Here is a 23,262-nt window from a genome sequence, read left to right as displayed (position 1 = left end):
CTGGATGGCACAGCTGCTCCGGAACAGGCCAGGCTGAGCCCAACGGCAGTGCAGCTCGACCCCGCCCCTCTTGTGCGGGGCTCTGCCTGGCAAGCGACAGCTCTGTCTCCTGCTTGAGTGATGGAGACCAGCTCCCTCCCCCACGGGGCTGCTGAGCCGGGGTCCCTGGAAGGGAGGCGCCGTGAGAGCTGCCTGGGTGACAGCCCCCGCCCGTTGCTATGGGGAGAAGTGATGGCAAGTGGCTGTTTCCCCGGGGACGCCGACCCCACACTGACCTGGAACTCTTCCAGCTGCCATCATCAGAGACTGCTTTGGAGGAGCCTTTGTTCCTGGAGAGCCATGATTTCACTCCATCCACCCGGTCCTCCAGCTCCGAGTCCACGTCTGAGTCCCCCTCACTGCCAGAGGGAGAGATCCGGGTGGGAGAGATTAGCGCCTGAGGCAGGCAGCCTGGCTCCCCATGCAGCTACGTGCTCCTGCCAAGCGGGGTCTGAGTGTGCTGCCCAACGCACCAGGACACACTGCAACGCAGGCTCACCTGGCATCTCACAGCCTCCCGCTGGCAGGCCCCCAGAGTCCCATCCCATTGCCCGGACAGCCTCTGCCCTGCAGCCCTTCGCGCCCCCAGAAGAACGTTCCCGCCTCAGCCTGGAAGGGGAAGGGGCAAACTTCTCACTGGGCTCCCAATCCCTCGAAGTGGGGCAGGAGGGCAGGACTTGGCAAACGTGCAGCTACCTCTTGGGGCAGGGATCCTGCCTCGGACCACGAGTCGATTGAATCACTCCTGGCAAAGCCCATCTCCCACACCTCCAGCCTGGCTGCGAGCTGGCCACGAGTGGGCAGTGCAAGCCACACTCCTCCCTGGCCACACTTGTGCTGTGCTACTCAGTGACGCAAGCCAGGCGGGGCCGGCTCGGCTCCCTTCAACAGGTTCTGCGGCTACGTTGTAAGGACAAGCCTGTGCGTGTAGGGAACAATGTCATGTGCCATGAATGGTGAGAACCAGGGCCCGGCTTCAGGGTACATTGGGGATTTACCCCCCAACTCGAGAGCACGCCCTCTGCTGGGGCGCCAGGACAAATGCCCTAGGCATGGGGCCTGGCTCTCAGGGACTGCCCCTTTCTCCCACACCACTGCAGCAGCATCCCCAGACCTAGGCAGCGGGGGCTCCACATTCACTTCCCCTGCCGGCCAGGCACAGCCCGAGCTGCCACGATGCTTCTGCATGGCTGGGGAAATGTTTTCATCGACTTCAGAGAGCTCCAATGGGCTGTGGATCTGCCCTGCCCACGTTGGAAACACACCCACAACGGCACCAACGCCGCAAGTCTCCCGGCGCCAGGCCCACTTCTTGTGGCGTGGGGCAGCGCCCAGACAGGGACTGAGTGGGTGACAGAGGGATGAACAGCACTCAGGAGTCCTGGCTCCCTCTCCTGTGCCCCACCCATGAGCAAGTGCTGCCTCTGCCCGCCTCAGAGCTGCGTCAGATGCTGGCTGAGGTCCCGTTCTGTTTTCATGGTGGGATGGTCAGGGCCTGGCGCAGGGAGACTGCAGGACGTGAGCCGGCCTTCCCAGCACTCTAGGAATGAACGCCCAAGCAGTAAGCCCAGCACTGCTCCCCCGACATTAACCGGCTCCGCAGACCTGCAACGCACCATCAAGGGGCCAATGGGATTCCCATTAGCAGGCAGCTCAGTGCGCTGGCTAACTGGCCATGAGGGCCCACATCTTGGACAGACACTTTTACTGACCAGTTCTCACTGCTTCAGCAATTTTACATCTCCACAACTGTGCTCTCAATTAGACACAGGAAGTCTGTGCAAAGGGCTCACGTTAGTTTCATTTAAATGCTGCTATATTATGAACCGGCTGTGCCCTTGGATCAATCAGAGCCCTGGGCTCAGAGCTAAGGTCCCCTCTAACGGGAGACAGGCAAAGGGAACTCTTCAAAACCCTTCCCAGAAGGCCCTTGGACCAGGCTGTGGGGCCGGGTGTGCAAAGTTTGCAGAGGAGATGCTTGGCGACACAGACATCACCCTGCCATTTGGAACACTGATCTCTGCTCCAGGCAGAGCCGGGAGCGAAACAGCAAGGGCTGCTGCAGGTCAACACTGTGATGCACCGGCAGAGCTGGGGGAGGGGGGCAGGCAGGAGCACAGGGCTGGGCTAGTGGGGAGGCTGTGGTTGGGATTGGGGGGCACTGGCAGAGCTGGGGGAGCCCAGGCTGGGATAGTGGGAACTGCAGACTGCATGCATGTGACAGAGAACACACACACACCCAGGCTACAATAGGGGATTGAGGGACACTCAATTTCTCCAAGGGCAGCCAAACTGTGCCTCTGTTCAACTGGACGTTGTGCAATTCTTCATGCCCTGGTGCGGCTGCCTGTGCACTGCCCATGGTCACTGCAGAAGCACATTGGTATGGCACCGGGACGGCTGCAACACGAGGCTCTGAATAAACCTGGGACACCTGAGCTGGTGGCTCCCGGAGCAGGGTCGCTAGGGCCAGCCAGCCAGGCAAGCCCTGTGTTTTTAAGGTGGAACGGTGACCCCAGCAGACTAGTCCTGGGCACAACAGGAGCCAGCCAGTGGGTTGTGCTCTGCACACAGCTTCCCCCAGCGATTACACTGAGAGTGGCCTGGGAGGCAGGCTGGGATGCTTTGTATAAATTTAGAAAAATATTGTTCACCACATCCCTCACTGTGGATCTGCTGGGCTTCCCCCCAACCCAGGGGATACATTTCCTTTCATCCATATCAGCAGAAGAGGCCCTTCTGTACAGAATTATGTCCCTGAATAAATAACAAAGGGGAGAAAGAAAAGCAAGAAAGAGGTGGCAGTTCTGGGAGCAAATGAAATTTCCAATCTGCAAAGAGCAGGGGGTTGGGAGGGAAATAAGTGGGCTCATTTAATAGGCCTCTGTCAAGTGCAAAATTACAGCAAGGAAGAGCGATGTTGATGTCTCTGGGTAAACAGGAGTTTAGCACACAGAACGGAAATGACTCTGGCAGGCTGGGTGCCCAAGTGTGGCGGGCAGATTTCCAGTGGCAGGTGAGCCCCTCCGTAACGACAGAGCCGCCTGATTTATACACACACACAAAGCAAGCCTATCTGGCTTAAAGCAGCCAATTTATAACCACCGTTCAGAACCCTATCGATTGCCTGTAGAAAGGTGCTGCTGTATGCACTGCAAAATCTCTCTCGCTGTGTTAGATGCAGTTCTGTATAAATCTCTGTTAATACATAACTGTTTACTACTTTCATTAGGGTTATAGCAATAACAACTGTATCTCTACGTAAATCGAAACATTATTTTCCTTCCCACCTCACTCGGCTCGATAACTCTGTCCTGGCTTCCCCCAGCATTAACTGGCTGATAAAAGGGAAGGAAGTCTCTCGGGAACCCCAGGGAACTTTGTTAGAATTGCAAGTGTGCCTGGGAACAGATATATAATGTGATCTTAAATGAGCATTTTATCTGCCTAGCCTTAGGGCCCTTCTCTGCCTGGGGAGCATGGGGCGGAATCGCACAGGGGACGGGCTATTACAGACCCAGACTATGAATTCTCCTTGTTACATTCAAAGCAATGGACTGTACTTGATCATACAAACGTCTCCCTCCTCTGCAATATAGCGCAGGCAACGCTTGGTTATTTTCCTTAAAAACAATAAGCCCCATAAACAAACTCTGGGGGCAGCTGAGATTTTAAATCGTCGGAATTAAACTTGATGTCAAACACAATTTATGTCCAGACTAGTGTGTCATTAGTTAACTGGGATCCAAATCACAAGGGAACAAACAAACGGAGACTGAGCTGCGGAGGATATTAATTGTGTGTGACAACAAGGCTCCAGTGGCCCTCTATCACTGTTACACACTATTACATTTATCATTAGCTGTTATAGATCCTTTCACAACCAACAGCCCCTCCTGGCTCAGGAAAGAGACCTCACTGGCAAAGCCAGTCCAGAGATACCCAAGCCTCGGGTTCCAGAGGACGGCACCTGACCCCTCGTGTTCAAACCTGGGGCATGTGAAACAGAGGAAGGCTCTGCAAGGCACACAGAGCCCGGCACAGCACAGAGCCCCCCGGGGACCCTTCCATCGGGGCAGGACAGCACCTAATGGCACTCCCTTCACATGCCTCCACACAAAGAGAATCACTCACTCTCACCCGCACGCAATTGCTCCACTGGCCAGGTGCATCATGGGGCTTTATACTTTCCTCGGAAGCATCAATTATCAGCCAGTGCCATGGGCAGGAGACCAGCCCAACCGCTCTGACCCAGCATGGTATCTGAAACCAGACGACCAATATCCACTCCCCACAAATCCCCACGCCCTCCCAGCTGCTGCACTGGGGCCTGCTTCCCCACTGGGGGCGCGGTTCTGGCTTTGGAGAGGTCAGGAGCCACTGAGACGGCAAAGAACTGGGGACCTTTTTTGCCATCTGTCTGTTCCCAGGCAGAACACACTGCTTCTCTGACAGGGCTTCAGGGATGGGGAGCCTGGGGGAGTGGTCACTCTGGGGGCAGGGGGCACTTATCCTAGGTGTGCACGGCTTTGCCTGCTGCCTTGTGAGGAGAAGGGATGAATTATTGTCTCATCATATTCCCAGGACATCCAGCTTTATAATTGATTTCCTCTCCGTTCCAGGAGCGGCTATGGAAGATGCTGCCGGGACTCCCGGGGGAGAGGCGCAGCCTGTCAGTTACGCTGGCAACGTTACCTGCGGAGCCTGGTGTGACGTGAACAGCTGCTCCAGGCATGGCTGAAGTGAGCCCGGCGGGCTGAACGCTCACAATGCAGCCCCTGGAGACTGCCAACACCGGCATGCAACGGGGCCAGCCAGGAGCTGTAGGGGCTCAGGGCACCCCCCCACTCGGTGACAGCCCCCCTCTAGCTATGGAACTGTGCGATGCGGCTCCAGCACTGGTCCCTCAGGGCACTGAGAGGCCCCCCACCGGCGGGGCAGGGGGGTTAGAGGGTTAGGGCTGTGCACATGCATGGAGAGCGCTGTGGGGGCAACATGCAGGGCCCAGCAGCGGGCTCCTTCCAGGCATGCTCAGGGTTAGGAACAAGGGGTTATTTAATTGGAGAGGAGAGCTGAGATCCTCACAGTTTATTCTTTCTTTTCTGATACTTTGTCACCACGTCCTGCAAACTGAGAAGGGAGGGGGGGGCAGGAGGACAAAGAAAATAAATGAACTTAAAGAGGCAAAATGGAAAAAACCACCACAGAAACGAACCAGGGCAAGCCAACGAGCACAGCCGGGAGGGGGTAACGAGGTGGGGTTGGTGGCCCCTAGCTCAGACAGCAGCCCACAAATGCACCACAGCTTATAGCACGCCAGGGCCAGGACCAGCCGCCAGGTCTGCTGAGTGCTAGTCCGGAGCCCTGGCCCGGCACTGGAGTCGCTCACGATGCTTTCTGACGGCGCACGGGTGGCTGCTTGTGGTGCAGCAGGCAGTCCTCAGCTGCTCCCCCTGCAGGCGTGTCCCATCATAACACCCAGCTCTTCGAGAGCGTTTTCCATCCACTGCTCTCCACACACTTTCCCAAGGTCAGTTTCAATACGCCCATTTAACAGATGGGGAAACTGAGGCATAGAGGTGAAATGACTTGCCTAGAGTTACCCAGCAAGCCAGTGGCAAAGTCCCAGTCCAGTGGTCTATCCACTAGCCCAACCCACCTCCCAGCCACTCTCGACAGGTGCGGACGCACTCAGCACCATAAACAAGTGCTTGGTTTGCAAGCAGCAATGTGAGGCCAAGGCGGGCTGGGCGGAATTTGTTGCGGTCAGAAAGCTGGGACTCCCCAGGGACACAGGAGCGCGCTGGCTCGTCTCATCATTTCCAAGTCTCTGGGAAACAGAAGCTGCTCTCCCATTTTATGGCAAGAGGAAGTGGGAGGGAAGAGCCTGAACTGGAGCAGGGGGAAGATAAGATCTGACCTGCCTGAATTGCTGCAAAGATCCAGCCCCACCAGGCACAGAGCAGCCCTGCACCCGACCCGCTGCTATCCAGGCACATTCAAACCCGGCCATGCAGAGATGCATCGGTGATGGTGCTTGGGGGAATGGGGGAAGGGAGGGGGCTGACTGCAGCATGCCCATGGGGGACCCACCAGCCTCGCCATGGGGCAGCCCTGCCTGGTCTGTTAGGAAGGACTGAGCAGGATGTGGGAGTTTCCCGGGCCCTGGCGGGTCTCCGGCAGGGAACCACACAGCTCCCACCTGTTGATGAGGTCCTCGTTGTCGTCGCTCTCCATCTCATCCTCAATGGCGGCCTGCAGGTCCCCGATCCGCTTGAATGCCAGCTTCAGGTCCGACTGCAGGCTCTGGTTGGCGGCCTCCAGGCTCTCCAGGTCCATTTCCTTGGGGAAAGCGAACCCAGTGAGCATCGGCTGCAGCCCCATGCCGCGGGGAGGCAGCCAGTGCCAGCCTGGAACTGCCATCTCACCCCACAAAGGACAAAGGACAGCCACAGCTGGAGCGCAGCATCCCGTCCCGTCCATAGGCAGGGACGGACCAGAGGTGTGCCCAGCATGTCACAGGGCAGTTACACCAGGGGCAGATTTGCCCCACCACCCTCGGGGCAGTTACACTGGGGCAAATTTGCCCCCTCTCCTCTCCAGGATAGTTACACCAGGGGTGGGTTTAGCCCATCTCCCGTTTCTAAAGGACTGTTCTCAAGATACCCAGCTCCCAGTTTCCCCTGCCAGGCTCTGTTTATGGGAAGGACCTATGCTAAGCAGCCTGGTTTCATAGCGATGTTTGGGGATCAGTGGCATGACCTGTCCCGGCTGCTCTCTGCTCCCAGCCCTGGGCACATCACCATCTCAGCTGACAGCTCAGTGGGGTGGGGGTGAGGTGGGGCTGGCTGCCCCGCCTCGCCCTCTGGCCAGGCTTCCTCACCAGCTCATGCTTCTTGCGGCTGGCCTCAGTCTCCTTCTTGGCCAGCTCGCCCATCTCCTCCTTGCTGTCGCGCAGCTGACGCTGCAGCCGCTTGTTCTGCTCCTTCTCCCGGTTCTCAGCGGCTGCGCGCTGGTCCCGCTCCTCCGTCAGCTTCTCCATGTTCTCCTTCAGGCGGCCGGCCAGGTTCTGGGGGCGCGGGGAACGGGCCACAGTCAGGCTGAGTTACCCCAATCCCCAGGCAGGGCAGGGAACAGAACCCAGGAATTCTGGCTCCTCTCAAGATCAGCAGGGACATTTGGGCCTTCCAGGACCAGGCCAGCTCAACAGCCACCCCAGGTGTGAGCCAGTCATCAAGGCCCTGCCAAGCCACAGCGGCTTCCGGGTGCCCTGCCCAGACCAGGGGTGGCTCAACCGAGGGCCGCTGAGTCCCCAGGCTGGCCCCCTCCCACGCCCACCTTCCCTCCCCGCAGCAGGTGACGGGAGACAGCAGCCCTGACAGAATCAATATTCACTCATCAAGAATAATCGCAGCGGAGAGCGGCAATTACCCAGCCCGGCTCGGGAGCGAGCGCCGCCCCGTCGCTCCCCACTGAGCACTAATGGAACAAACGAACCCAGCGCCATGCATTTACATGAGGGGGCTGGGGCGGGGGGGGGGGGGCGGAGGAGCCGCTTCCCCCAGGCAAGGGAGGGGGCAGAACAATCGCGGAGCTTTGGCGAATTGGAAAAATAGATTTAACTTTGTGTGAAGTAATTACAGCCTGTAACGCCGAGAAAAAATAGACTAGATCCTTCCCAGCAGCTGAGCCACCCGCTGCATATTTATGGCCCTGCCAGCGAGAGGGGAAGGGGAATAACGGCAGGAAAATACGGCGAGGGAGAGCTGAGCGCAGTGCCTCGCCTCCCGTGGCAGGAAGGGCCTGCGAATGCAGAATATAAAGCAGGCTGCGCTGGGAGTCTATAATTTCACTAAGTCAGTGCAGGCGAAGAGCAGCACTTTGCTGCACGCCGGCTGGACAGCGAATTATTGTTATCAGTGCCCGCCGATAACCAGCCCAGGCAGGCATGGAGCCAGGCGGCACGCGGCCGGGGGGGGCGGGGGACAGGGCCTACAGGGTGCTGACACAGGTAACAGGTCATGCGCAGCAGGAGACCCAGAGAGAGCTGCCTAGCCAGTGCCCCCAGTCCAGAGCTCTGCACAGGCCACTCTGGGGCGGCATCAGGAGCCCTCAGCATCCCCAGTGGCACCATCAAACCTGCCCAAACCCACAGCACCTGCTCTGAGACAGGAGGACCTTTCGGTCCAGGCTTTGCATGGACGGCATGTGCCGGGGTGACGACTGTGCCCCACTGGCTGCTTGATGGTGCCCAGTGGTTGGAGCTGCAGCTGCGCCTGCTGCACAGACTGGCCGAGAGGCTCTGTGGGCTCCCCTCACAGCCAGCCCCACAGAGTGAGTGGAGCAGCAGCTGCCAACCTCCCTCCATGGACACTCCTCCACGGGCGCTGGCTCCCAGCTGTGGCTGGGCTGGAAACGAGGGGTGGGCTCAGATCCCCAGATGCCCAGGGAGCTCTCAGCCAGAGTACAGGCCAGACTAGGAGCCACTGGCAGCCGACCTCCTCGTTGGGGAGCCTACTGCGCTGATGGGGCTGCCCTGCTCCCCGCCATGCAGGACTGGCATCAGAGTTGGCTCAGAGGAGTTCCGGCTCCCCTCCTCCCCCAACACTGCGACGTGCGGGGCCAGGACCATCCGGAGCTCCCTACCTCCAGACGTTTGACTTGGGTCCTCTCGAACTCTAGCCGTGTCTCCAACTCCCGGATCTTGGCTTCCTGTCGGCTGACCAGAGACTTGTCCACCATGGACTGTTCGAGGAACTCCAGCTGGCTCTGCAGCCCTTGCAGCTGGGGACAGGACAGGCAGCTGCTCAGGTCACGCCAAGAGAAAACCCAGGCTTGGCCCCGGTTCAGGAGAAGGGCCAGATGGGCCAGCCCATCCGGCAGCTCTCCAGCTCAGCCGCAGCCAGACACAGCCCCTGGGGGCCAGCGTAGTGCCATGAACCAGCACCCGGGTGCTCCCTTCTCTCCAGCTCCCTGGCAAACTGCAGGCTATGCACCCATTTGAGAGAGTGGCAGGTGCTGGTACCTTTGGGCAGTGCCACCCTTGCGGGGAGCCAAGGGAGGCAGGGGCTCTCTGGAGGCAGTGGCCATGCTGGGTGGCTGTCCCTGTGCTTGCTGCTGGGGTTGGACTCACGTGGTGCAGCGTGGGTGGCTGGGGCCAGCCATTTCCCCCGTCTGGCTCTTGCAGAGAGGGTCAGGCTAAACCTGGAGCAGCACGTGGGGCTCCGCAAACGGCCGGACTCACACTGCTCACGTCCCGCATTGCAGTGCAGGGGCCCAGCTCCTCCCAAACTCAAAGGCTGGGTTCTGGGCAGCAAGACCTGCCAGCACACTTTGCCCCCTCCCCCCCGCCGACGACTCAGGGCCACCCTGCTACCTTCTCCTGCAGCTCCTGCTTCTCTTTGTTGGCGTCTTCCAGCTGGGACTGGAGATCATTTATCTGGGCCAGATCCCGGGAGGCCTGTGGGCAGAGAGTGTCTGGGCTGCTCAGAATCCAGTGCCAGGCCAGCTGCCCTCTCCCAGCCCCAGGGCCATGGCTAAGGGCACATCGCCCCTAGGGCAGGCAGTGGGACTTGCCAGCCTCCGGGCAGCACCCCCAGCCAGCTCTCTGCGCAGGCTCACAGCAGAGGATCCAGCGGTGCCCTTTGGGTGCCAGGCCTGCTCTCCAGACGGGATGCCAGGGATGACCAGAGCTCAGCTGAGACTACAGAGCAGCTCACCTCACTTCCAGCCTCAACAGTGAGGTGCCTACGAGTGTCTGTGGGGCAAGGCTAGGCTAGCAGGGTGCGGACGGGGTGCCCGGGGGTGTGCATAGGGTGCCGGGGGAGGGGGCTGCCTGGGGGCTGGGCGGGGGGTGTGCATAGGGTGCTGGGGGAGGGGGGCGCCCGGGGGTTGGACCAGGGAACGTGCACAGGGTGCCAGGGAAGGGGGGCACCTGGGGGCTGAGCCGGGAGGCATGTACAGGGTTTCGGGGTGCCCAGGGGCTGGGTGGGGGGGGCGTGCCCAGAGTGCCGAGGGTGGTGGTGGTGAGGACGGGGTGCCCGGGGGCTGGGTGGGGGACATGCACAGGGTGCCGGGGGAGGGGGGGCCCGGGGGCTGGGCCAGGGGGCATGCACAGGGTGCCGAGGGGGGTGGTGGTGAGGATGGGTGCCCGGGGGCTGGGGATGCCAGGGGAAGGGGCGCCGGCAGCACACAGGACTGGTGGCGCTGGGCGCAGGTGGCATCACCTGGGCCACTGATGCTTTGTGCTTCTTCATCAGCTCGTTCATGTCCTCCTGGTCCTCCTCCAGGCGGCTCTGCACCTCGTTTTTCTCCCGCTGCAGCCGGCTCAGCTGCTCCTCCAGCTGGAGGGGGAGAGAGGAGAGGGAGGTGAGGCTGCCCAGCCCCACATACACCAAACCTCTGCCCCCAAACCTCTGCCCCCCAGGCTCCTCCCGCCCGCCTGGCACCAGCGGCAGGCACCTCTGAGCTCCTCCGTCCTGCCATAGCTGGGCACCAGACGGGTTCTGCCTGGGGCAGGCCAGAACCCATGACAATAATGGACCTTCCAGCGCACCAGACCGCCCAGCCTGAGCTGGACACAGGCCAGAGACGGACTGGATTTTGGGGGTGGGCTCAGGTGCTTTTCTCTTCATAAGGAAGATTGAAGCCGAGAGCCAGGAGGAATTAGCTTGAGGTGCTCACACCTGCAGGAAGCTGGTGCCCCCTTTGCCTGCCATAACCATAAGGCTCTATGATGGCCATGATCCATGGGGCTCGGAGCGGCCTGCACAAGCCTGCCGGGCACATTGCATCGGCAGAACGCTGGGGTGAGGGAAGGAGCCGCTCGGCATCTGGCTCGGCGCAGGGGAGCGGAGCCCCGTGGGCAGGGAACCGGGCTCAGGCACTCACAGCTGCCTTGGCTTTGGAGATGTCGTCGATCTGCAGGTGAAGATCCTCGATTTCCACCTCCATGGACTTGCGGGCTTTGACCGCAGCCGCGCAGGTGAATTCAGACTCCTCCAGCTGCAGAGAGAGCCCGACACGGGGATTGTCAGCACTGGGCACGGCATGGGCGAGGCAGGGGGCAGCAGCCGCAGTAGCCTGGTGTGCCCAGGAGCCGTTTCAGGAGTGGCAGGCGCGGAACGCAGTGCCAGACACGGCCAGCGCACACCGTGGGGAGCGGGATGGCAACCTAGAGCTCCCCCGGCTCTCCCTAGTTCAGAGTCACTGAGTGCCCAGGGCTGGGAACCCCCTTCAGGGGACACGGAGGACAAGTCTGGCCAGGGCAGGGCGCGGGCAGTGCACACCTGGTTTCTGAGCTGAGCGATTTCCCTCTTGCTGGGTGCGTTGTTCTTCAGGTGATCCAGCATGATCTGGGCATCCGCCAGCAGCGCCTTGGTTCTCTTCAGATCCTTGCGTAGCCGCTTCTCCGTCTCCAAGTCCCGCTGGCTGACCTGGGTGTGGGGAGGCCATGCAGGGGCTCGAGGGCATGCCCGCTCTACACGCTCCATCTCAGAGAGATGCCCCGCCGCCACAGCAACAGACACGGCTCCCCCTACAACCTGAGCGCCACAGCTGCGATGGCCAGAGCCCCAGCCCAAGGGCTCTGCCCCAGCCCGTGGGAGCTCAGCACTTGCAGGGGATGGTGCCACCTGGGCACAGAGTGAGCGCCGTACTCCCTCTGCTCCGCCTAGCCCGGCCTTTCACCCTGCATGACCAGGCACACTGCTTGCCAGCCTCGGCCTCTGAGCTCCCAGCCAAGAACCTGCGTGGTCCCCACAGCCCGCTCCACCGCAGACAGCGGCAGGCCAGAGGAGTGCTCCTGGGGCAGACGCAGTGGGGCCAGCTCTGGTTTAGGGACTAGCCAGCTGGGGTGCCCATGCCCCACTCTGCCACCCTGGCTCCAAGCCGGGCCAAGCCTCCTACTTCCGGCACTGTCCCCGGGATGAGAGTGCCCGGCAGGGCAGCCGCTGGAAGCCAGTGACTTTCGGCTCTGCCTGGGTTTAGTTCTGGCCATTAACCCCTGGGAGGCCCAGCTCCACACTGCACCCCCGACGGGGTCCCTGGCCCGGGCGGTACCTGGTCGCTAGCCGCAGCCAGCTTGCTCTCCAGTTCTCGCTTCTCTCTCAGCACCTTCTGCTTGTCCTCGTACTCCTCCTCCAGCTGCACTTCCATCTGCTTCAGCTGCGCCCGGCACCCCACACACAAGAGCAGGAGGGTTTCCATGAGGCACACTCGGGCGGGGGGGCTGAGTGAGCAGTGCTGGGGAATGATGGGGGGACAAGCGAGGGGTGTGCAGGACAAGGGAGGGCTGGGAGAGGGGTGCACGGGATGGGGGGTGGGAGCCCAGTGAACGGTGCTGGGGGGGCCGGGCGAGTGGTGCTGGGGGATGAGGGGAGGGGGCCCACGCGAGTGGTGCTGGGGGATGGGGGGGTGAGCGAGGGGTGCACGGAGCGAGGAGGGGCAAGGAGAGGGTTGCGCGGGGCGGCGGCGAGCGATGCTGGGGGATGGGAGGGATGAGTGAGCGGTGCTAGGGGACAAGGGGGGGATGAGCGAGGGGTGCTTGGGAAGAGGGGGGGCCGGGAGAGGGGTGCCGGGGGACAAGGAAGGGGATGAGCGAGGGGTGTGCAGGATGAGGGGAGGCCGGGAGAGGGCTGCCGGGGGACAAGGAAGGGGATGAGCGAGGGGCGTGCGGGATGAGGGGGGGCCGGGAGAGGGGTGCCGGGGGAGAAGGAAGGGGATGAGCGAGGGGTGTGCAGGATGGGGGGGGGCCAGGAGAGGGTTGCTGCGGGATGGGGGGGCCCAGCAAGTGGTGCTGGGGGACGAGGGGGGGCAGGACAGCGAGCACAGGGAAGGCCCTAACCTGTACTAGCCAGTCCCCTCCCAGCTGGGGGCCCCTCGGCAAGCCCTGGGTCCCTGTCCTAGGCAGGCCCCCCTGTCTGAGCTCCTGCAGATGTGATCCACGAGGCAATCTGGTGATACTGACTGTCCTGGCTCAGGAGAGACCCTAGGACTGGCATGCGTCGGGGGGCCATGAATCCGGATTGAGGGCACCGCAGTTACCCGGTCCCAGCCTTCTGGGAAGCGGGGAGATGGTGGCTCAGCCTGCCCCAAGTCCCTGGGCCATTGCGCTCGGTCGAGCGGAGAAAGCGCTGCCTGAGCCAGCTAACGCAGGCAGAGCGAGCAGATGGGGCGAGCGACTGGTTAAACTCGTCAGCCCAGGGGCCAAGCCAGCTGCCAGCTAAAATCTGCCTGGGAAGCCAGATTAACACAACCCACCTATTGCATCACGAGGCCCTCCCGCCAGCCCCACAGCACCGGTCTTAGGGCCTGGGGGGGCATTGTGCAGCAGGGCAGGGATATTATGGTGTGGAACAGGAGAGAGGGGATTAATCTCTGGGAAAGAGACCCCCCCTCTTGTGGGTACGTGGGTGCCAGTCGGCTCTCCACCAGCCCCTGCCCAGCAGCGAGGACAGCGATGCCCTGGCCTCACCTTCTTCTGGCATGACTGCCTGATCTCCTCCACCTCCTCATCGCGGCTTTCCACCTCCTTGGAGTGGGTCTGCCGCAGGCGCTCCATCTCCATCTCCAGACGCAGCTTGGCCTGCGGGCGGAAAGCAGCCCCGGTCAGCCCGACATGGGTGGCCTGGCTGCCTCCCTGCTGGCGGAGCGGCCCTCTGCTGATCACTTCCATCCCGCCCAGGCCGAGCGAGCGTGGGCCAGAGCACGGCCACTAGCCCTCGGGGCAGCACATGGACAGGGCCAGCCCAAGGCCGTCGGACCTTCCATAGCCCTCAATCCCCCTCACACCCCGCCCAACCACCCAGCACACTGTACAGCAGCTGTCTGCCCTGGTAACGCCAACGCCCTCTCGGCCGACACGGCACGGAGCAACCGGCCTGCACCCAGGGAGAGGTCCTGTGTTATCCCGGCTACGAACTGCCAGGGAGCGCAGGGATGGGGCGCCCTCATCCTGGGGAGCTGAGGTAACAAACACTCCCTGCCCGTCGCCAGGGCTCAGCGCCAGAGACCGGGGGCCCCCCCAGCTCCCTGTCCATCGCCGGGGCTCGGCGCTAGAGACGGGGGCCCCCCCCGCTCCCTGCTCGGCGCCAGAGACAGGGACCCTCACTCCCTGTCCGTCGCCGGGGCTCAGCGCCAGAGACGGGGCCCCCCCCGCTCCCTATCCGTCACCGGGGCTCAGCGCCAGAGACGGGGCCCCCCCCGCTCCCTATCCGTCACCGGGGCTCGGCACCAGAGACTGGCCCCCCCACTCCCCGTCCGTCGCTGGGGCTCGGCGCTAGAGACAGGCCCCCCCACTCCCTGTCCGTCGCTGGGGCTCAGCGCTACAGACGGCTCCCCCCGCTCTCTGCCCATCGCCGGGGCTCAGCGCTAGAGACGGGCCCCCCCACTCTCTGCCCATCGCCGGGGCTTGGCGCTAGAGACGGGGCCCCCCGCTCCCTGTCCGTTGCCAGGGCTTTTCACAACAGTGACATTCACAATGTCCCGAATCCAAGGCCCGTGCTGCTGCTCTGCCAGCCAGCATCTCTGTAGCCCTTGCAGGCCACTGCTCCATGACGGGAAGGCAGCGTTACTGTCTCTCCAAGCCCCCGGGGCAGGCCTGGCCCCACACACCAGCCGGCCGCCCCGCTCTCTAGTCCATTGGAGGGGGTTTCTGCAGCAGAGGGGAGCGTCCCACCCACACTGAACGCAGGCTCACCCAGAAAGCCGGCTGGCCAGAGCCATGCAGCCAGCATGACAAACCCACATGAAACCGGCACACCCAGAAACCAGCCCAGTCTCAGGCTCAGCCTGCCAGCCTGGGATGCCTGCCGCCCACTCGAGGAGGGAGCCGCACTCTGTTCCCTGCATCGAGCCAGAATTGAATCCAGTGGGTCACCCCCATCGCCCCGAGCTGAGTCTGGTCTGTGCCGGGCCCCCTCCGTACCTGCTCCAGCAGCTGTATGGTCCCGGCCTGCTCATCCAGCTCCTCCTCCTGGTCCTTGGCCTTCGCCTCTAGGTCCCGCAGCTGCTTCTTCACCTTGGCCAAGGAGGCCTCGTCCTTGGACTCCTGGGAGGAGACATCTTGGAGCTCGGCCTCCAGGGCTTCCACCTTCTGGGTGAAGCTCATGATGTCAGAGTCTTTGTCCTGGAAGAGAGTGCAGGGAGAGCCTGCTGAGCCAGCCGCACCGAGCGCCTAGCCGCGGCCCCACCGACGAGGGGCAGGGAACGGGGTGGCTCTGCTCACCTCCAGCTGCTGCTTGAGGCTGAAGACCTCTGCGATGAGCATGTCCTTCTCCCGACTCAGCTTCTCCCGCAGCAGCTTCTCTCGCTGGGCTTCTTCATGAGCCTGAGCGAGCTCGCTGTCAAACCTGCGAGACACCCACGGCCAGGCCATCAGCTGTCCACACGCCAGCTCAGCTCAGGCACCAAACCCCAGCACTCTGCTACGAAGGTGCTGTACGCCCAGCATCTGCCCCGTCACTGCCCGAGGCAGGATCCGGGCGGGACGAAGACGAGACTGGCTGGGGCAGCAGCTCCGGCTGAGAAGGTGCACTTGGCTCCAGCCCAGAAGGGCATGCATCTTTCCCTGCCCCCCAGCCTGGACCCCCCAGGTGAGTCCTGTCCGGCACTGAAGCCCTGGGGAGCAGGGGCTGATCAGCACCAGGCCGTTGTCCCTGTGGACAGGCAGCTAAGCACCTCCCTCCTGGGAAGAAGACCATAGTGCTAACGCAGCCAGGACAGAGTCATGACAGCCTGAGGCTGCACAGCGTGGGAGGCAGGTGCAGCATCACCTCCTTCCTGCTCAGCTCTGTCCTGTCACTGTCTAGTCTGCTGGCAAACCAGATTCCTGGAGCTGTGCAAGGAGCCGGCCTGCACCGGACAGCCAGGAGAGCCCTGGGTGACAGCAGATGCCCTGTGGAGCAGGACAGTGTCCTGGCCTGATGCACAGGGCCAGGAAAAGAGGGAAATGCCTCTGCAGGGTGTGTGGACCCTGGGACTGGGGGTGAGTCCCAGCTCGAGATGACCCTGCGCTACCTCTCGGCGAGTAGCAGGAGGGGACACTGCCGAGCATGCGCCTAGTGTCTCTGACGGGCACATACTCGGGGCAGCCTGCACCTCCCTCTGCCACGGCGCCGCTCTCTCTAACTCGTCCAGGTGCTGATCCTGGCCACCGCAGGCAGCACAGAGAGCAGATCCCTAGGGGCAGGGGAGCCGGCTTGGTGAGCACGTCACCCCCTGGGAACAGCTCCTGCTGACTGGCCGGATGGGGCCCGACGCTGGGAGAAGATAAGAGACGATCGGTTTCTCATTGCTGGGCCCTCATCCCCGCAGTACCGTCAGGGGAACTGTTTCAAAATCGGCACAGTGACTCAGAGGACGTCTACACTGGAGCTGCAGGTGATTCCCCACTGGGGCAGCTGTACAGGTGCTAGGTCCGATCCAGCGCGATGTGCCTGGGGTGTTGGACAGGAGCGTGCCGAGCCCACCTGGACACCTGTAGCGCGCCTGTTTCATTGGAGCTACTGCGGGTACGGCTGCCCAGACTGGGAATCACCCTCAGCTCCCCAGAGACATTCCCGCAGGAGCCCAAGGCTGAAAACGGACGTAGGCTCCTAAGTCCCTCGGGCCCTTCAGAAAAGGTCACTCCAAAGACAGACGGCGAGTCCACGGCTGAGCCGGGAACTGAGCCCGGGTCTCTCTCACTAGAGGCCACTGGGCTTCCTCATGCCCACCTGCTGGCTCTGCCTCTGGGGCTGGCACTGGCCTGGCAACATGGCACATTCAACCAGCCCCCTGCATTGTGCTCTCCAACGGGGCCAGGGAGGGAGGAGTGCCCACTTCATGCCCCACACTCCTCACCTTCGCTGCTTCTTCTCCAGCTCATGGTTGCGCCCCTGCTGCCCCTCCAGGTGCAGCTTGGTGTCCTGCAGCTCTGCTGTCAGGCGCTGACACTTCTTCTTCAGCTGCTGCAGGGCACGCTGGCACTCCTCGTTATCAGCCTGCAGATCTGCCAGCTGCGGGTGGGGCATGGATTAGGGCTCTGCAGGGGGACGAGGCTGGGTATCCCATCGCTGCCACTCAACCTCCCGACTCAGCCACAGAGCCTTTGGGGTGAGCCCCTTCCCACTCCCCAGCCTTCCCTGGGTGTGTGGGAGGGGAGGGTGAGCAGACAGACTCTGTCCGGCTCGGGCTCTAGGCGTGTGACGTTATGAGTGTAATTAGTATCTCATTGAAAGGTGGCATAGGGCCAGAAAGAGTTAATTAACTCACCTACTGACCTGACCCAGGGCCCAACTTTCAAGACTTGTTAGGAAGAGATATAAATGCACAGAGCTTTGAAATGCAGCCTGCATTGTGAGCGAGAGAAAGGGAGCTGTTTGCTCACGTCTTGGGATGTAAGCAAACAAGTCTTGTCTATTGCTATAGTTTTAATTCAAAAATCAAAACGGAAGTATTAGCATTTATGATGACACTTGAGTGAAATAGTATTATTGTCTATGTGTCTCTTTGAAGGTTGTGGTAACCTGTATCTGAACTGTTTAATGGATAAATTACACTGTGCTAATCGCCAGGATGTTTGGGAGACAGAAGATTAAGCTTATTCTCTCAGGCCAAGAGGTTGCTGGAAAATGCATAAAACCCTGGGACACCAGCCTGTTTGATCTCAGATCTGGTTTGGGTTTCAAGAGGGGGAAACCTTAGGTCACAAGAATTGAGATCCTCAGTCACTGACTGGAGTCACCTTGAGTATGGACATTGGGCTATAACCTACGGACTATTCCTAAGAGGACTTTTGGCAACTACAAGCTCATCTCTACTATGTATCTGAACCTCAAGAACTGAATTCAAGTCTGTGTGTATATTGATCTTTTAATCAACACTCTCTCTTTTCTTTTTTAATAAATTTTAGTTTAGTTAACAAGAATTGACTATAGGGTGTATTTGGGGAAAGATCTAAGTTATAATTGGACCCGGGTGTGTGGCTGATCCTTTGGGGTGAGAAGAACCTTTTCTTTTATATTGGGGGAGGGATATCTCACTGATTTGAGCATTGGCCTGCTAAACCCAGGCTTGTGAGTTCATCCTTGAGGGAGCCATTTAGGAATCTGGGGCAAAAATCTGTCTGGGGATTGGTCCTGCTTTGAGCAGGGGGTTGGAGGAGATACCTCCTGAGATCCCTCCCAACCCTAGTATTCTATGATTCTATATGATGAGATAAGATTTTCAGGAATCATCATCATATCTGACGTGTGTCTGGATGGAGGCCTGGGGCTGGGCACTTTAAGGGAACTGCATTATTTGGACTTTGGAGCAACCAGTGCGGTAACATAGAAGCTATTTTGGGCTGGCTTGGTAAATCTAAGTACACCTCTACCCCGATATAACACTGTCCTTGGGAGCCAAAAAATCTTACTGCATTATAGGTGAAACCACGTTATATCAAACTTGCTTTGATCCGCCGGAGAGCTGCTTTACCGCATTCTATCCGAATTCGTGTGATATCGGGTCACGGTATATTGGGGGAGAGGTGTATTGGAATATCCACCAGCTTAGTGGTTTGTCTGCCCCGTTCTCTTTGCCATTCACCCTGAGTGACCTCAGCTAGCTCCTGTGGGCAACATCATCAGAAGGCGCTGGACTGGGGTGAATGGAGCCAGAAGAGCTGGCACAGAGAGGCTGAGTTCTGAGTACCCCAGTGAAGGAGATGCTCTGCAGTGTGCAGCCTGGGCACCCTCGCTGCCAGCCTGCCAGGGCCCCGGGCCGCACAGCATGTGGAGACGACAGGTGTCCTCAGCTCATACAGGGCAGGGCCTGCTGGGAACTGTCGGCTCAGCAAGATGTACACACTCCTTTAACAGTAAGGGCGGCGCAGGCCGCCATGTCGGCCACCGGGAAGCTAAATAACCGGGCACCTGGTGGGCTTGCAGGGAGGTGGTGTCACTGGTGCACGCGGGGGGGGGGGGGGGGAGCCTCACTGGTGCATGCGGGTGGGGGAAGAGGAGGTCACTGGTGCACCTAGGGGGTCACCAGCGTATACAGGAGGGAAGGCAAAGGTCAACGGTGCGTGCAGGAGGGAGGCAGGAGGTCACTGGTGCACATGGGGGAGAGGATGTCACTGGTGCACGTGGAACGGGGAAGAAGAGGTCACTGGTGCACACGGGGGGAAAGGGAGGTCACCAGTGCACACAGGGGGAAGGAGAGTCACCGGTGTACGCAGGGGAAAGGAGGGTCACCAGTGCACGTGTCACACACCCCGGCTAGGCACACTCACTCTTCTCTCCTGCTGCCTCTTGCTCTGCTGCTCCAACTCCAGCTTATCCTCAAACTCCTGCTGCATGCGCTTCTTGGTGAAATCTACCTCGCGGATGGCTCGCTCGTACTTCAGCCGCCACTCACCGCCTGCGGGAGGGAACCAGAGCCCCGGGCTGAGGATCTTTCATGAGCAGACCCCAGACTGGGCTTGTGGAGCACATAGAACAGGGTAGGGGGAAGCAGAGGTCTCGCTGCTGCTGCCGCCACATGTGCTGAAGGCGGATAGTGAGAACGCCCCAGGGGGCAGGGGGTGACCCCACTGATCAGTAACCACGATGCCCTGAATGCAGGGCGAAACCGAGGCATGGCTCAGGAAAGTCACCTGCCCAGGGCGCAGAGTGAGATGGGTAATGTGTGTGGAGAAGGAGGGGAGCGGACGGCAGGGAACTAGAGGGGCTCCAAGGGGTCTCGGGGGGCTGCCTAGTGCAGGCTAGCACCTGAGTCATCGTCATCGAGGTCTCCATTGAGCTCGGCCGCCCGGATGAGCCGCGCCTCCATCACCTCCATTTCCATGGAATCCATCTGCTTCTTCAGCGCCTCGTACTTGATCTGGGAGGGGAAAACAAGGCCCAGGTCGATGCCGAGAGGCAGAGCAGGGATTTGTGGGTAGGCACAGGGGGCATTCCCAGACCGGGGGTGGAGCCCAGGGCAGGGAGAGAAGGCGGCTGGTGTTCAGGCACAGGGGGCAGTGCCAGACCAGGGGGAGCAAGGGGCACTGCCAGTGTGCGGCTGAGTGTCCTGCTCCAGGCTCCCACAGCCCCAGTGAAAGGAGGCTGCTCACGGAGGGAACAATGGAGTGTGCCGGCCGCCAGCCCCCCTTGGACACAAGAGACCCTCACCTGCAAATCCTTCATCTCCTTCTCTGCCCGCAGCCGCTCGGCCGTCTCCGCATCCAGCAGCTGGGAGGCCGACTCGCCTGTGTGCCGCTCGTCCGTCAGCTCCGCCGTGAGCTCTGCCACCTGGGGAGCATCAGAGCCAGGATGAGCAGGCGCCACGGCCGGGGTGGGGGGAAGGGGCAGTGCCCAGGGATCGCAGCGAGGCGGGGCCTGGCCACGGGGCCAGCACAGGGACCAGGAAAGGAAACCACCCCTTTGCCCTGCACCCCCGGGTCACGCAGTGAGCCTGGGAAAGCAGCTGGCACCGCGCCCACGTGCCCAGCCGGACGTACCCTGCTCTCCAGCCGGTCGCTGCCCAGCCGCAGCTCGTTGCGCTCTCTCTCCACCTTCTCGAGCCTGCCCTTCAGCTGCTGGATCTCCTCCTGGAGCAGAGACGCAATGAGGGGAGGAGCCCATGGCTGGGACAGCAGGCCCCTCAAGGCATCACCAGTCTGGGCAGCAGGGAGCCCAGGGCTGGGATAGCAGAGTCCCCCCAGGCAGCAGGAACTGAGCTGTTAGTACCTGATGCCAGTTTGGGGGTCTGAGCCCCCCACGTCAGTAGGACTGGAGCCCCCCCAGCACTGGGAGGGGCACGCAGGGGGCTGGGGGTCTCCACGCGGCCTTCCCCGCAGCCTGGTCTATGACAGGATGTCGCTTTCAAACCCAACCTTGGAATGCAACCCACCGACCCCCTCGCCTCCCCGTCGGGGATGGGGCAAGGCCAGTTTCCCATTTGCACTCCTCTCCCCCGAGCGGCTGCAAGATCCTACGCACGTCTTTGCCGCGGATCTGGTCCTCTGTCAGCTGCACCTCGATTAGGGGCCGCACCGTGGTGAAGAGCTTCCACCAGGGCCAGTCCTTCACCCCCTTGTTCTTCTGGATGTTCTTCTGCACGCAGCGGATAGCCAGCTCCTGGATCTGGGGAGAGCAGCCAGGGTCAGGGCAGGCCCACCCTGCACCAAGTGTCTCCAGCCGGGGGAGCCCAGCGCCCAGCTTTGCCAGGAGCAATCCCCAGGCAGTACACCGAGACCTGGGGCCCTGGGCCAGCGGGGAGGCATTGCCTGCCAGGGGCCTGGCGGAGCAGAGCCCCCGCCTTCCTGCACAGCCACTCCTGTCCCCCTCCTTCCAACAACTGCACCTGGATGAATCCAAGCACCCACGCCTCATGTAGCCACCAAAGCTACTCCTGCTGACAGCCCCGCGAGCTCTGCTTTAATAATACAAACAAGAGCTGACACAGCTACTTAATCTTAACGGAAGAGCCGCTGCCCCGCAGGCCGCACACAGCCCCCTTGCAGTGCAGGGGTGCCAGCTTCTGGGCAGTGCCTCTGTACCCGAAACGTCGGCTCCCGGCTCCGGCGGGCTGCAGCCTGGAGTGCACAGAAACCAGCAGGAGATACCTCCTCCTCTCCAGCCCCCACGCAGGCCTGCTGCACAGCTCCTCACGAGGGGGTGGCTGCCGGCACGCTGGGACTGCACCAGAAAGCAGGGGAGAGCAGAGGCAGCTCCGTCTCCTCTGCGGCGGGTGCCCCGCAGGCAAGATCCCCCCTTCCTCCCCCGGGGGGAACCCAGCTCGGAGGGGGCGGCGCTGGAGGCAGAGCTGCCCATTTTAGGCGAAGTCATGCAGCTGTAAACGGGCAGGGGAACGTGGGGGGGCGGCAGGCGGGCTGCCCTGCTGAATACCTTTCTCTTCTTGAACTGCTGGCGTGCCAGGAAGCCCCTGCACGCAGCCTGGAAGTGCGCAATGTTCTTGCTCGTTTGCTTGTCTCGCTGCTCCTCAAGCTTGGCCAGGGTCCCTGCCCGGAAAAACACCTGGGGGGAAGAGAGCAGTGAGCAGAGCCCGGGGGGCAGATAGGGCAGTACAGCTCAGTGCCTCTTTCCTCACAGGCACCCGGCATCGGCCACTCTCCGAGCCAGCCTGGCCCACTTAGGGGAGCAAGCAGCCCTCAGGCAGGGCAGGCTAAGGAGGTGCGTGTACAGAGGGGCCCAAGCGTGGGTGGGGGAGCCGGAGCGGATCTGCACAGCTGTCAGTACCAGGCAGAGCCGCCACGGTGACAGCACGGCCTCCCCACTGCTCCCTGCAGCACACTGCCAGCTGCACCGCAGACAGGCAGCTCCCTCTGTCTCTCTGGCTAGCACTGCTCCCCTAAGCTCACCTCACCGAGAGCAGACTGCCCTGGGTTGCGCCCCTACCCCCCACAGCACTGGAGTCCAGAGGCCCAGCCCTGCAAAGTTGGAGCCAAGCAGGGGTCCGGGAGGCAGAGGTATAGGAGTGACCCCCACTGGGCTGGCCTCATGGACAGAACAGCTCCCCTGTCAGCTTGCTGCCTTCACAGGCAGCCTCTGTCACTGCCCGGGGCTACAGTGCAACCTGCCGTGCTGGGGCACAACGTGCAGCCAGAGCACCCTCAGCCCTGCTCCCGCTGGGGCCGCGCCCTGGAGATGGGCTGTGACTAACAGCACCACCCGTTACACAAGATGGGTGCAAATGCCACAGCTGGAGCCTGATCGGGACCTGTGTGCTCTGGACCAGATGCTGCTGTGGCTGGGAAGCAGACAGATGAGGGGGACGGACGGACAGCTGGGGAGCAGATGGGGAGATAACCCGCCCCAGGGGCCGTGTAGAAGGCTAGTCTGCCAGGCCGGGCAGAGGTGGTGCAGTCGGCACTCCTTGGCCCTCGCTCCACCGCAGTGCCTCCCATCACCTCCTTGCTCTGGGGGGCCCCTGGCTCAGGCCCCAGACACCTCCAGGTAACAATAACCCAGAGGAGTCACTGCAGAGTGAACCAGTCTGTCTGACAGCAATGGCTGCGATGTCCCGTCTGCAGACCTGGGATGGGGGGTCCCTGGTGCTGGGCTGGGAGAACGTGAGACGTTCACTTCCACCCCCACATTCTCTGAGGCCCCGGCTGTCTTCTCACACGAGCCACGCGGCCCAGAGTGGCCTAGCCTCTTTCAGGAGACTAGCTGGCCCTGGGGGTCTGCTGTGCGGCCCCAGACCAGGGAGAGGTGCCCGTCCCTGACAGAGGCCCCCGCAGCGTGAAATGCCAGT

At 61.5% G+C, this 23,262-nt stretch overlaps 1 protein-coding gene across 16 annotated transcripts in view; it reads right to left on the bottom strand.

Annotated features, from left to right (window-relative positions):
• The window catches only part of MYO18A (myosin XVIIIA), a 135,481-nt gene that overhangs the window by 10,834 nt on the left and 101,385 nt on the right, over window positions 1-23,262 (bottom strand). For 14 of the 16 annotated variants that reach the window (XM_050929252.1, XM_050929239.1, XM_050929240.1 and 11 more), the window contains 20 exons: window positions 21,894-22,022; window positions 20,985-21,128; window positions 20,504-20,593; window positions 20,175-20,294; window positions 19,773-19,884; window positions 19,295-19,422; window positions 16,882-17,036; window positions 15,266-15,389; window positions 14,966-15,166; window positions 13,514-13,624; window positions 12,100-12,204; window positions 11,328-11,474; window positions 10,930-11,043; window positions 10,266-10,382; window positions 9,416-9,499; window positions 8,686-8,823; window positions 6,923-7,108; window positions 6,242-6,381; window positions 5,125-5,169; window positions 276-398 (listed from right to left, as the gene is read on the bottom strand). In XM_050929252.1, the coding sequence (XP_050785209.1) occupies window positions 276-398; window positions 5,125-5,169; window positions 6,242-6,381; window positions 6,923-7,108; window positions 8,686-8,823; window positions 9,416-9,499; window positions 10,266-10,382; window positions 10,930-11,043; window positions 11,328-11,474; window positions 12,100-12,204; window positions 13,514-13,624; window positions 14,966-15,166; window positions 15,266-15,389; window positions 16,882-17,036; window positions 19,295-19,422; window positions 19,773-19,884; window positions 20,175-20,294; window positions 20,504-20,593; window positions 20,985-21,128; window positions 21,894-22,022 (2,513 nt within the window). The remainder of the gene's footprint in view (window positions 1-275; window positions 399-5,124; window positions 5,170-6,241; window positions 6,382-6,922; window positions 7,109-8,685; window positions 8,824-9,415; window positions 9,500-10,265; window positions 10,383-10,929; window positions 11,044-11,327; window positions 11,475-12,099; window positions 12,205-13,513; window positions 13,625-14,965; window positions 15,167-15,265; window positions 15,390-16,881; window positions 17,037-19,294; window positions 19,423-19,772; window positions 19,885-20,174; window positions 20,295-20,503; window positions 20,594-20,984; window positions 21,129-21,893; window positions 22,023-23,262) is intronic. The other 2 variants (XM_050929253.1, XM_050929254.1) reach the window with 1 other exon arrangement.

Source organism: Gopherus flavomarginatus, chromosome 19, assembly GCF_025201925.1.
Source record: "Gopherus flavomarginatus isolate rGopFla2 chromosome 19, rGopFla2.mat.asm, whole genome shotgun sequence".
NCBI classification, from domain to species: Eukaryota; Metazoa; Chordata; order Testudines; family Testudinidae; genus Gopherus; species Gopherus flavomarginatus.
Note: the sequence above shows the minus strand (reverse complement) of the source record. Positions and strands in the feature narration are given on the sequence as shown.